General features: G+C 45.1%; 1 protein-coding gene across 1 annotated transcript; it reads left to right on the forward strand.

Annotated features, from left to right (window-relative positions):
- The first annotated feature begins 1,070 nt into the window (after positions 1-1,070).
- trappc2l (trafficking protein particle complex subunit 2L) lies at positions 1,071-10,363 on the forward strand. The gene is given in 6 exon segments (XM_048546283.2): positions 1,071-1,319; positions 1,523-1,658; positions 1,661-1,694; positions 5,690-5,777; positions 8,455-8,534; positions 9,535-10,363. Coding segments are annotated over 6 exon segments (417 nt in total). The 5' UTR covers positions 1,071-1,286; the 3' UTR covers positions 9,581-10,363.
- The last annotated feature ends 2,986 nt before the right edge of the window (positions 10,364-13,349 follow it).

The raw sequence follows: 13,349 nt of genomic DNA on the forward strand, positions 1-13,349 counted from the left end.
GGGAGTGGGGATGGGGAGGGAGCGCGCGGGGAGTGGGGATGGGGAGGGAGCGCGCGGGGAGTGGGGGATGGGGAGGGAGCGAGCGGGGGGAGGGAATGGGGAGGGAGCGCGCGGGGGGAGGGAATGGGGAGGGAGCGCGCGGGGGGAGGGAATGGGGAGGGAGCGCGCGGGGGGAGGGAATGGGGAGGGAGCGCGCGGGGGGAGGGAATGGGGAGGGAGCGGGGATGGGGGAGGGAGCGGGGATGGGGAGGGAGCGCGCGGGGGGAGCGGGGATGGGGAGGGAGCGCGCGGGGGGAGCGGGGATGGGGAGGGAGCGCGCGGGGGGAGCGGGGATGGGGAGGGAGCGCGCGGGGGGAGCGGGGATGGGGAGGGAGCGCGCGGGGGGAGCGGGGGGGGGGGGATGGGGAGGGAGCGCGCGGGGGGAGCGGGGATGGGGAGGGAGCGCGCGGGGGGAGCGGGGATGGGGAGGGAGCGCGCGGGGGGAGCGGGGATGGGGAGGGAGCGCGCGGGGAGTGGGAATAGGGAGGGAGCGCGCGGGGAGTGGGGATGGGGAGGGAGCGCGCGGGGAGGTGGAGGGAGCGCGGGGGTTGGGGATGGGGAGGGAGCGCCCGGGGAGTGGGGATGGGGAGGGAGCGCGCGGGGAGTGGGGATGGGGAGGGAGCGCGCGGGGAGTGGGGATGGGGAGGGAGCGCGCGGGGAGGGGATGGAGGGAGGGAGCGCGCGGGGAGTGGGGATGGGGAGGGAGCGCGCGGGGAGGGAGCGCGGGGGTTCGGGATGGGGAGGGAGCGCCCGGGGAGTGGGGATGGGGTGGGAGCGCGCGGGGAGGGGGAGGGGGAGGGAGCGCGCGCGGGAGGGAGCGCGGGGGTTGGGGATGGGGAGGGAGCGCCCGGGGAGTGGGGATGGGGAGGGAGCGCGCGGGGAGGGAGCGCGGGGGTTGGGGATGGGGAGGGAGCGCCCGGGGAGTGGGGATGGGGAGGGAGCGCGCGGATGATCGGGATGCTGCAGGGGAGAGGGGCGGGAGCGCGCGCGGGGAGGAGTGATGGAGCGGAAGCGCGCGGATGGTGCGGGGAGTGGGCGAGAGCGCGCGTGCGGGCATGTGCAGCCTCAACAAGACGGAGGGTCGCATCATCAACTATCGCTCACGTCATCCATGAGGAGGATAATAATGTTGGGCACGTTCCGGGCCCCGGCTCCCGCCGCCAGAGAGAGTCCGAGCATCAACCGCCACATCCTGGTCCCTGTGAAACAGTCACGGCACGTGACTGCGTCAGCTGACTTGCAGCAAGATGGCGGTCTGTGTGGCTGTGATTGCCAAAGAGGTGAGTGCCAGAGAAACACTGGGAACCTATCCACCTTCCCCTTATAGTGACCCTAACATCGCCTGTCCACAGCGACCGGGACTCTGGGCCTTTAGCCCTGGAACTGCGAGGAGGAGGGACTGCTGAGGGCCCCCGGGCGGGGAGAGAGAGGGGTGTTTAGTTTTGAACTCACTCCCTAACCACTAACGTTGCTCTTTCTCCAGAATTATCCACTGTATATTAAAACAGTTCCGACAGAGAATGAGCTGAAGTTTCACTATACGGTTCATACTTCATTGGACGTTGTGGAGGAGAAGATCTCTGCAGTCGGGAAGGCACTTGTGGATCAGAGGGAGCTGTACCTGGGCTGCTTTACCCCACCGAGGATTATAAAGTGTATCCTTCAGCTGTAACATAGATAATACACACAGAGCTCAAAACAACAGGCAAACTAGAGCAAATGGTTGAAGGTGAGGAACAGCCTCATTGATGAACGAAATCACTTCAGTGATAACTGGTAAGTGTTAAGGAATAGAAAATGAATTAAGTGATTTTTATGTGCACAGAAATTGAAGATGACAGGACCAGTTGAGAAAACAGATAATAAAGAGTAGTTTTCCTGGCTCCATGAATAGGGGCACAGAGTACAACAACAGGTGATGTTGAATCTTTGCAATTTAAGTGGTAGACCTCAGCTGGAATATTTTAGGAATTATAGGAAAGATGTGAATGTATTAGAGAGTGCAGAAGAGATTTAGAAGAATGGTTGCAGGGATGAGCAATTTTTAATTGAGGATAGATTAACCAAGTTGAGATTCTTCTCAGAAGGCGGCTAGAAGATCTAACAGGTTTTCAGAATCCTAAGCGGGCTTGATAAATAGGGTGAAACAGTTCTGGTTGTAATGGGAATGAAAAATGGTACAGACTTAAAGTAGCTTGCAAAAGGAGCAAATGTGTTGAGAGAAATTTGGAGGCAAGTTCAATTTAAGCTTTCGAAAGAGCATTGGATGATTATTTAGACAAAAATATAATGTGCAAGGTTGGGGAAAAGGCTGGAGATGAACAATAGACAATGATGTTCTTTGAAGAACCAGTGTAGATGTGATACACTGTGGGGTATGGCCATTCAGCCTAACAGTTGCAAAGGTTGTAATGGAATTCATTTAGAGGTTCCCAGTCAAAGCTGTGAAGTGGTAAATTGTGTAAGTGCAAGTGTTGGATGATCATGTAGTAGAGACTCTGGTTTTTAAGGGGAAATATCAACTTTCATGTACATTAGGGAAAGGAAACCACAAAGTTGTTGTGTATGATGGTTTCTCTGGGTAGTGCAGCCATAGCACCTTAGATGACCCTACAGGTAAGGAGAATGATTGATTAGAAAAGCAAGAGCAATGGGGGAACCCTCTCTTTAGGAGAACAGATGGGTTCATCTGAAGAAATGCCAATGATGACACTTCGTTGGTGACCATGCCAAAGATCTCATTGAGTAGTTGCAGAGCACTTTGACAGAGCAGGATGAACAGCCAATGGTTCATAGTCCACACTGGTTCCCATGATATAGATGATGATGTCCTGCAGGAAGATTGTGTGAACTAGGAAGAAGCCATTTCTGGATTACTGCAGCTACAGTGGGCAAATAATTAAAAAATAGGAAGATAGAGCAGGTGAATGCTAGGCTGGAGAGAGAGTGCAGTCCAGAGAACATTTATTGGGTCGAGTCTGGGTGTAGAACCATCCTGTTATGTGGAGAGGCTAAATATGTTTCGCCCTTACTCAATGAACTTCTGAAGAATGAGGGCAACCTTATTGAAATACAAGATTCTTACACTCTGAAGAACTTGATGCCCTTCACCCCCTCAACTTCAGCTCAGTTGATCTAGGTGGGGGGTGTTCTCCTCGCTTTTTGCTTTAGATTTGCTGACATTGAGACATAGATTGTCATCACCAAGCCCTCCATCTCCTTCCGTATTTTGACTCGTCGTTGTTAGGTATGTCTTACTACGGTAGTGTTGTCAGCAAACTTGTAGATGGCAAAGTGTGAAGCTAGATGAACACAGCAGGCCAAGCAGTATCTTAGGAGCACAAAAGCTGATGTTTCCGGCCTAGACCCTCCTTCATTGCCTCTCTGATGAAGGGTCTAGGCCCGAAACGTCAGCTTTTGTGCTCCTGAGATGCTGCTTGGCCTGCTGTGTTCATCCAGCTTCACACTTTGTTATCTTGGATTCTCCAGCATCTGCAGTTTCCATTATCTCTGATCACAAACTTGTAGATGGCGTTCGTTCAGAATTTGGCTTCTTGGCATTCTTCACAGACAAAGGTTGAAGTTTGTACTCATTGTTTGCAGGCCCACAAGTGGCTGGACTGGAAGTGAAGATGTCACCACTGTTGGCAGATTTGGATATATCCTCCTCTTCCCTCCGGTGCTGGTTCTTCACCACATCTCAATTGTCTATGGCACTTAAAGTCAACGTACTGACTCATTGCTGAAATATCATCTCCAGGCACCACAGCCTATCCCCCATGCTTCCCAGGGCAATGTCAACGTGGCAGACAGGGAGGAACTGTGCAGACGTGATAGGCTGAGTGGTGTCCTTCTGCATTTAACACTTCTGTGATTCTGCAACTTCTACTTTTCTACATTTGGACAATTGTAGTGAGGGGCAAAGAGCAGGAGTTTCTGAACTGTGTTCAGGACCATTTTCTAGATTTTGTATGTTTTAGGCTGAATGTGAAAGCAGGAATTCCTGGATCTGGTTATAAAGAGTGAAGTGTATCAAATGGCAAAGGAGAAACGGTTTCAGATCAGTATTGGTATTGAGGTTTAGACTGGCTCTGTCAAGGGCAAGGATCAATCCAGAACAATCACAACAAATTTGGAGGGGTTTGAATTTCAAGTGGACATTCCCAGGTAAATCTGAGTTAAAGATTGGCAAGTAAAACTAACAGGAAAAATGGACAGTGAGCATCAATTTATTTTTGAAACTTGGCATGGTCATCAGATGCTAAAAATGGATTTTCTTTTACAGTTGAGGTGCTCCCTTACAAGGGAGTAAGTTGGGATAAACAAAACCAAAGATCGTAAGATTATTTGAGTGTAATTTAAAGCAGAATAAAGTTGTGTATAATGGATGTCAATTTGATAATGCAAATGATAACCAGGTTGAGTACTGCAAGTTGAGAGCTTAAAAAGTAATACAAAACAAGAGAACATGAGAAAAGACTGTCCGTTAATGTAAAACAGAATTCAAAAGCCTTCTATAGACCTGTAAATATTAAAAGGGTATTAAGAGTTGATAAGGGATTTCAGCACAGACACCAATCAAGACTGAGGTGCTGAATCATTAAGAGGTCATTGATAGGTGTTAAAATATTTAGAAATGCTAATAGTCCAGATTAAAAGAAGGTACAACTGATTCTACTGTTAGACAAAGCTCTGATTAAACCAGACCTGGAGTTACTGTGAGCAGCTTTGGAGTTCACACCTTGGAGGGAGCCATTGCAGATTTAATTGAATTATGCCTGGACTCCAAGGGCTAAATTATGAGGAGGGTATGCAGACATGAATTACATTTAAGGAAACAGGTAGAGTAGATAAACTCTTTCTGCTAGTTGGGGTATCAAGGACTAGGGGGTATGGACTAAAAATTATAGCCAGAAATGAAACTAAGAAAAACAAAAGGTGGTAGAGTTCAAAATTCTTTACCAAACAACAGTTGATGTTAAATTAATTAATTCAAACCTGAGATTGATAGATTCATGTGAACTGAAGATTTTGAGGGTTTCAGGCAAAGTTGAGTGACAGACCATTGAATGGTGAGAGGGAACGAGAAGCTAAATCACAGCCTTCTGTCCCTCTGTTCCCATGCAGACAGTTAGACACTGAGCTCAGACACGCCTGTGGGGAATCAAATCAATACTGATCAATAAATTGATCCATGAGTTCCACCTCCAGCTTAAAAGCAAACTGTGGGAAAAGAAACAGGTCAATGAACCCATCAAACTGATTGTGGCCTTAACTGAATGTAACCACCAGTCCCCAGTAACCCCTGACTCCCTCTATCCATCCAAAAACTCAGTCTGTATCCAGATGTCATGGGAAGTGATGGGACTGCAGTTGGGTGGAATGAAAACCTGATTGGCCTGGAATTCTTCTGCTGATTGGTGCTGGGGTTTTGTGCAGAATTTGGGTGAGGATGGGATCTTGGTTGACTTTGCCACTTCTGTTCAATAGTAACTGTCTTTCAGTCTGGACTTTTATAGGTCATTGTTTGACTGAAATCTTTGTCTTAACCTGAATGGAGGAAGAGAAGTATGTATCGAGGAGTGTAACTTGCACCCTGATTGCTAAAATCTGCATCCTGAGGAAATATAACCTTCACTAATGTGTACAGATATGGCTACGTTACCAACACTAAAGTAAAGTTTGTTATTGTGGTGGATTCTTCCAACATTGCTCTGAGGGACAATGAAATCCGCAGTGTAAGTTGTTGCCTGTTACGCTGAGAGAATGGTATCCAGGATGAGAGGTCAGTCGGTGTGAGAGAGACCAAGGGGAGGGTCTCTAAGCTGAGTGCCAGGAAATGGGAGGGTTTTATGGGTAGGGTGGTCCAGTTGGCAGTTGGGAAGGCAAGCACATTAACATACTTTTCAAGAGAGCTCGAATATAAGAGCAGTGATTTGAAAGCTGAGGCTATAAAAGACTTTGGCCAGACAGCTTGTGGAATATTGAGGGATTTTGGGCCCTGTATCATTTAAGGATGGATGTGTTGAAATGATGACCAAAACTGTAGACTGTTCTCTATGTGCAATCTCACCAATACTCTGTACAGCCTCACAGGATTTCCCGAGTTTTATGAATTAGAATTAGATTGTCCTTGATTTGTCATGCGTACTCAAGTACGGAAGTACAGGAGTATGGTGGAAAGTTTACAATGGCACCTCATTTGGCACTATTTCAGGTAAAAGTACCTAGGTACATGTCTTAGAAACAGATCTTATGCTTTATTCCATTTGCAATAAAGGCTAATATTCCATTTTCACTTAATTACTTGCTGTACCTGCATGCTAACATTTTGTGATCCACGTTTGAAGATACCCAGATCTCATGGACTCCTCTGTTTTGTAGAAGAACATACTTTTGTTAATGGTTAAGTAAGATCTCCTTAAATGACACAATTTCAATGATCTTACTTTTAAACGTATATTTTCAGTTCATTGTCTTGTATTTGCCTTTATTTGAATTTTTAAATGCTAGTTTCAGATCTACACTTGCCTTCAAACTGAGTGTAATCTTGATTCATAATGGCTCTTATGTGGAGGATTCTTTTCTGTAAATTCATTATTCTTGCCTGGTTACACACCACCAAGTTTAAAATAACCAGTTAGGTTCAGGCTGTTCAGAGAAACTACACAGTCTCCACTTTAACTCTCCCTTCCACTCCCCTGACGACATGTCCATCCTTGGCCGCCTCCACTGTCAGAGTGAGGCCAAACACAAACTGGAGGAACAACACCTGATTATCTTGCCTTGGGAACTTACAGCCCAATGGCCTCAATATTGACTTCACCAGCTTCAAAATCTCTCTGCCCCCAACCTATTCATCTTCCGACTCACCTAACCATTCTACCCTTCCCGTTGGCCAACCACAATAACCCCCTACATGCATCCACCTATCTCTATCCCATCTCCATTTATTTCTGGGCTCCCAACCCCTTCCCCAGTCCTGTTGAAGGGTTTCGGCCAGAAACATTGACTTCCCTGCTCCTTGGATGCTGTCTGCCTTGCTGTGTTTTTCCACCTCCACATTTATTGACTGTAGCGTCCAGCATCTGTAGTCCATATTGTCCCCATGTACCAACGCCTAATTGATACATCCAATGATTATTACATTTTTACATGCCCCAATATTTATTTTTTCTTGCCTAACAGAAACATTGAATATAGGAGCGGGAGTAGGTCATTTGGCCCTCCAGTCTGCTATGCCATTCCATATGATAATGGATGATTGTCTAACTCAGTACTCGATACTCTGTCCCTGCTTTTGTCTGATAGCCTTTGATCCCCTTAGTTCAAGGAAATATATCTAACTTCTTAAAAAATTCACTGTTTTGGCCTCAGCCTCTGAGAGAATTCCACAGGCTTACCACTCTCTCCATAGCCAGAGTGTTCTCATCTTTCACAATTGAGTTTGAAGCCTTCTCCACAGCATTTGTTTTGAAGAGGGTCCTAAAAATACATCTTTCTCTTTCCCTAGTCCTGGTGCAGTGCTCCATCAATCAAAACTTAGTTTGGCATGGGGAAAAATATGAGTCACACATTTGAGTCTGATCTTATTTACTCTGTCGACTTGTACATGGTTCAGGTAGTAATCCAGAAATTTAGCTTTGTGAATCTGCTTGTTAATTTTGTTAGTGGCCATTCATGCTATCTCTCTCAACGTCATTCCTCCCTGTGTTTTTGATATCCACACGGATCAAGACAACTGGCTCCTTCCCTTCCCAGTCCAAGTTCCTCTCCAGCCCTGTGGAGCTTTATTTCACCCTGGTACTAGGTAGGCAACCACTTTCTTTTTGGGACTGGCTGCAGAGAACAGTCTGTATCCCCAAACTATTCTGCCATCTACTGCATCTGCATTTCTTCTGCTTTCCCCCACCTGAAAGGCAGCTTGCCCCATGGTACCATGGGCATTTTTCTCATCCTCCCTGCAGTTCCTGTTCTCATCCATGCCAGCTGCAAGAATCCTTTTAATGTGTTGCACAATTGCAAGAGCTGAGGTTTCACCAGCACTACTTTCTGGATTGCCATAGCTGCTTCTACAGTCAGTCCATGGTCAGGAACAGGAGCATAAGCATGAACTATCTGCTCGAAGAGATACAACTGGCTCCGGCAACCAAGTAACCCTCCTTGATGCTTCAAAATGCCTGAAACTCAAGCTCTAGATCAGCAGTTCACAGCCAAAGGTCCTTCAGCTTCAGGTGTTTAACTGCAGATGTGGTTGCCATGAAGTTCGGGTCCACACCACGCTTGGAATACAGCTGTGATACATTACCTGCTGTGCCACCTTCATTTTCCTTCATATAACTAATTAGGTTTCAAATATGCGATGTCACTTATTGGTTGATCAATCCAATCGTAATGTTATTTTTATCACTCCAGATGTTCAGAAAACTGCATAACTCTTACACGGATGTCATGTGCAATCCATTCTACAATCCCGGGGAACTGATTCAGTCCAAGTAAGTGGAGAAAAATCACAGGATTATAGCAAATGATTCACACTTACTGGCTGTGTTGTGCTGCTGGAAGGTGAGGCAAAATGGGAATTGTCAAAAGATTAAAAAACAGGAGTCAGTTGAAATTTTCAAGACTGTCCCTCAATATTCTTACTGTTTGAAAAAAAGTCGGAGGAAATGTGAGAAAATTAAGTTGAGATGAATGCTAAGACTGACTCGTGGTTGAATGGCCTCTTTCTCTTGCTGTTGTCATTCTTACCTGTTCTTTAGAGCAGCTTTTCGCTGTTTGGAGAAAAGTAGGGTGGGTCAATTTGGGATAGAATCCAGTATATAATTCTAAACTGGTTCTTTACCCTGAGTCTCTTGCATACTAACATTGCAGAACTGGCTCTCAGATGTGTTGGGAAATCGGAGTTAGAGGGGTGTTGTCAGCAGATCCCTGCATACCATTTCCACTAATAGTACAGGTTAGGAGAAAATGGAGGAAATCTTTTCATTGTTTGGTGTCCAGTCAAGCAATTCTGACTCCTCTCCTATGTAAGTTATACTACAACACCTAGCTGTGGACACAATTTATTCTTCTCTCTGAAGATTGTCCTTGAAATCACTGAAATACTGACTGACTTGTAGGGGAAATGCTGAAACTGAGCTTGGGTATCACTTGCTGATTTACTGACCTTTTGAGTGAGCTTAGCTCCAGTCTAGTAACGAGCAAGATACCAAATACTCCAGGTCCCAGGGTGATTAAAGGTCATCCAGTGGAAAAGCAAAGTGCACAAAGGTCCTATCTATTGCTGCTAGAGAAAACTGACTCAGTGTACCTGTCTTCAGACCTGACCATTGCTGATTCAGGATGTAATGGGATGTTCTCCCAGATTACCAACAGAGGTACGCCTGCCTATTGTCCTGGCATACAGCAAGAACTCTCAGTAACTCTGTCTGCCTTTTAATGTTATTTGTGGAATGTTCCCGGTAACTGATAGCTTTGTGCTTTGTATTTCAGAGTTTTTGATAGTATGGTTTCGGGTATGATGGTTCAGGTCTGCTGAGGCCTGGAATTCCTGCTCTCCCGTGATCCTGTGGCTGTGTTCTGTCTTCATTACGTTTCCAGTACAGCTTTCAGTGACACAATATGGCCCCGAATATAATGGAACATCACCCAAGCTGCTATTGGATTCAGTTTTAAGTAATGAGTTAAAGGTTTAATCAAGCCTAGAGTGTTTATTACAAAAAATGTATAATATTTGCATCAATCCAACATGTTATACGATCATACATTCTACTATGAGCAAAGTAAGTTTTAGTTTTTGTAAATCTTGAAACGCCCCTAAGCTGCATATGTCTTAACAGATTCTGTTTGATGGTTTAATTTCCTGGCATGGTGAATAGGGTTGGGTGGCATGTGGAGTGGCTAAGGAGAACTCTTATTGAAGTGAAGCATGAAATTTGAGAGGGTGAATCGATGACAACAGACATTGTTTTACCTTGCATTATAAAAGATTCACGTGTCCTGCCTGCAGATCTAAGGCTGTGAGAAATTGGAGGTTGATGTCCTTTTGTGAAAAGATGCAGAGCTATAGATATGATTTCACTTATACTGAGGTGTTATTTGATTAACTGAATCCCTTACTGATTCTTCGAGTTCTGCCACTCTCTAATTTGGCGGTGGGTTGGTGTCCTAATTGAACTTAAGCATTTCTTCTTCAGTATGAGAATTGGAATGTTGAGCGCTTGATATCTTTAGTAGTTTGTTAAAGATGTGGTGGTCTATCAATTGTATGTACATTTCACTGGTGCGTCTATTCTGAATTATAAATACAGTTTGAACCTCACCTTCTCCTTGTGTCTTGATTATGAAGCTTTTGGTACATCTATTCACTCTGGGTAATTGTGTTATGTTCTGATCCCTGTTTCTATCTGCTTCAACAGTTAGTAGATAATTTAAATATACACCCCTAGGACTGCACCTTCCAAACCCATAACCAGTATGACACAGGACAAGAGCAGCAGATGCATAGGAACACCTCTCTGCACATTCCCCTGAAGGGCATTCACCACCCTAACTTGGAAAAATATTGGCATTCCTTCAGTGTCACGAGGTCAATATCCTGGAATTCTGTCCCTGAGGGCATTGTGAATCAACTTACAGCACCACTTTCTCGGTCAACTAGGGACATGCAATAAATGATGGCCCAGCCAGTGACGTCCACGGTCGGTGGGTCTGTTTGTAAAACAAAAAAAAATCGGTATGTTTTAAAAACATCTAATCAACATCTGCTGGGGGACGGTAACATTACACTGTGACCAACATTCCTCCTAAGCTTTACATCCTCAGAAGCTCTGTACACGCTGCCCGGCTCCTGCTGCCTCATGTAGACCTTGGAAGTCCAGGCTGTAGCAAATATTGAGCGTGTCCTTGTCTGTGTTTTTAAAAACTGGGACAAACGCAGAGAATGCTGAGTTTTGAAGAAGTCATAACAGATTCAGAATGTCAACTGTTTCCCCCCAATGGATGCTGTCAAATCTGCTGGATTTCTCCAGCAATTTATGCCTTTGTTTCAGATTTCCAGCAGTTTTGTCTTATTTCATTATAAACAACTATTTGGGTAAGCAATACATCCACTGATTTGCTACCCATGGATCTGTGTATTTGTGAGGTCAGCCCTAGACCCCTTTTCCCCTCATTGTCCACAATAAACTGACTGTGAAGTGGTATTTGCATGAAGTCTGTGCTCCTATCCCTCATGGCTATCGCACTCTGAGTGTAACTGAAATTCAGATTGCAAATGATCTGAAGCCAAGGTTGTGTACTGATTATGGTAGATGGCTGAGCAGCCTGCATCTGGAAACAGGAGCAATGTGAAGATCGTCTCCCACTCTCGAAGCTGCCTGTTCTCTGCAGTCAAAAACTCCATATAAACATGAAGGAAACTAGTTAGTGAGATATGACCTCTGAATTGGAAATCAGTAATTTCTCAAGTGAATAAATTGCTCTCTGCTTCTTACAAATTGGGGGACACTTTCGGAGGTTAAAAAAATCTGAACAATGAGGGCTGAGGCCAGCCAAGAAGGATCGCCTGAACTTTGAAATGGAAAGCAAAGACCACTAAACTGAATTTCTAGTTTTTCTACATCGAGCACTAATCTGTTTTCCCTACTTGTATGTATCAAGGAGTGATTATAACAAAGTTTTAGTTAGTGTAATAAGCACATGGCTTATATCTGTTTAACCATTGGTAGAATCTAATTACTTGTGATAAATGATCATTCTTGTTCAACACAGAAACCTGGTTCATGTTTTCTATCAACCTTGGTCTGCAAGTCAGGAAAATTGGGGCAGTGTGTACTTTATTAAAAGCTTTAAACATGCCTCACCATCCTATGACTTCTGAACACTCGGCAGGCTCTTCATAGACAATGATGTAATATCTTTATTATAGATTCAGAATAGGTACTAACATACCTCAATCACAATGTTACGGATGCACAGGAAATACATTGAAATAAAGGAGAACAGTCTGCCCCAATATCAATTACATTACTTTGCTAGAATGGTTGCAGTACTAAAGAAAATTCTGATTTAAAAAAAATTCCACCTTTAGTTATTTACATTAATGTATTGTGTAGTAAAATTCAATGCATTAATAAAAATTGAATCACTGTTTCAGGGATCGATATTCTACAAGTAGTCATTCCAGAGTGATGTGATGTGAAATAACAAATGGTGGTGAACACCAAACACAGCTTCCTTATACTGGGGGCTAGGAGGAACTGCTGATGCAGGTGAATCTGAGATAATATCGTGCAGAGCTGGATGAACACAGGACATACGGCACCAGAGAAGCAGGAAAGCCAGCGCTTCATGTCTGGGCTCTTCCTCAGACAGTTTCTGAAGAAGGGTCCAGACCCGAAGCATCAGCTTTCCTGCTCCTCTGGTGTTGCCTGTCCCGCTGTGTTCAGCTCTGCACCTTGTTCCTTATGGTGGGGTTGTCGTGCCTACCACTTACCTTGTATAGCTTTATCTCTATTGCTCCTCTCCCTCTGATAACTAACTGATCCAAACTCCCGAGGCAGATTATTTGACTATGTGGGACCTACACGCATACATTTTGGTAATATCTCTGATGGGTGATTGATGAGGAGCAAGAATCGTACCTGATTTTCTATAGCATACAAAAAAAAACAAATGTGTGCAGTGATTTATAGAGAATTCTGATTTTGGGGTAGTCCAAGAAAACAAGCAACAGTGATCTGTAACTGATTTGAGAAAAGTGTCTAGAAATGAACAAATTATACATTACTGCCTGTAAGGAACATGGGACTGTCATGTTCCCATGGATGTGTTTGTTACTCCTGTTGCGAACAATGCTGCTGTTTCAATGACTGATCAGAATTTCTAAGCAACACTTCAAGAATTCCTGAGGCTGAATTCCAGTGAGGCTTGAACTGCATCCAGACAGGGACGTAAAGTTGCAGATGGAGTGATTTTAATACAGAGACGTTGGAATGTTGAACTAGTGGGAAATGTCACTTTTGGACAGCTGGAGGTGAAAATCCAAAGTAGTGGATATCTGAGAAGCTTAGAGATAATGGGAACTGCAGATGCTGGAGAATCCAAGATAACAAAGTGTGTAGCTGGATGAACACAGCAGGCCAAGCAACATCTCAGCAGCACAAAAGCCTAGACCCTTCATCGGAGAGGTTTCTGAAATAAATAGGGAGAGAGGGGGAGGTGGACCGAAGATGGACAGAGGAGAAGATAGGTGGGGAGGGGATAGGTCAGTGGGGGGAGGACAGACAGGTCAAGGAGGCGTGATG

The sequence above is a fragment of the Stegostoma tigrinum genome, chromosome 16, assembly GCF_030684315.1.
Source record: "Stegostoma tigrinum isolate sSteTig4 chromosome 16, sSteTig4.hap1, whole genome shotgun sequence".
In the NCBI taxonomy this organism is placed as follows: domain Eukaryota; kingdom Metazoa; phylum Chordata; class Chondrichthyes; order Orectolobiformes; family Stegostomatidae; genus Stegostoma; species Stegostoma tigrinum.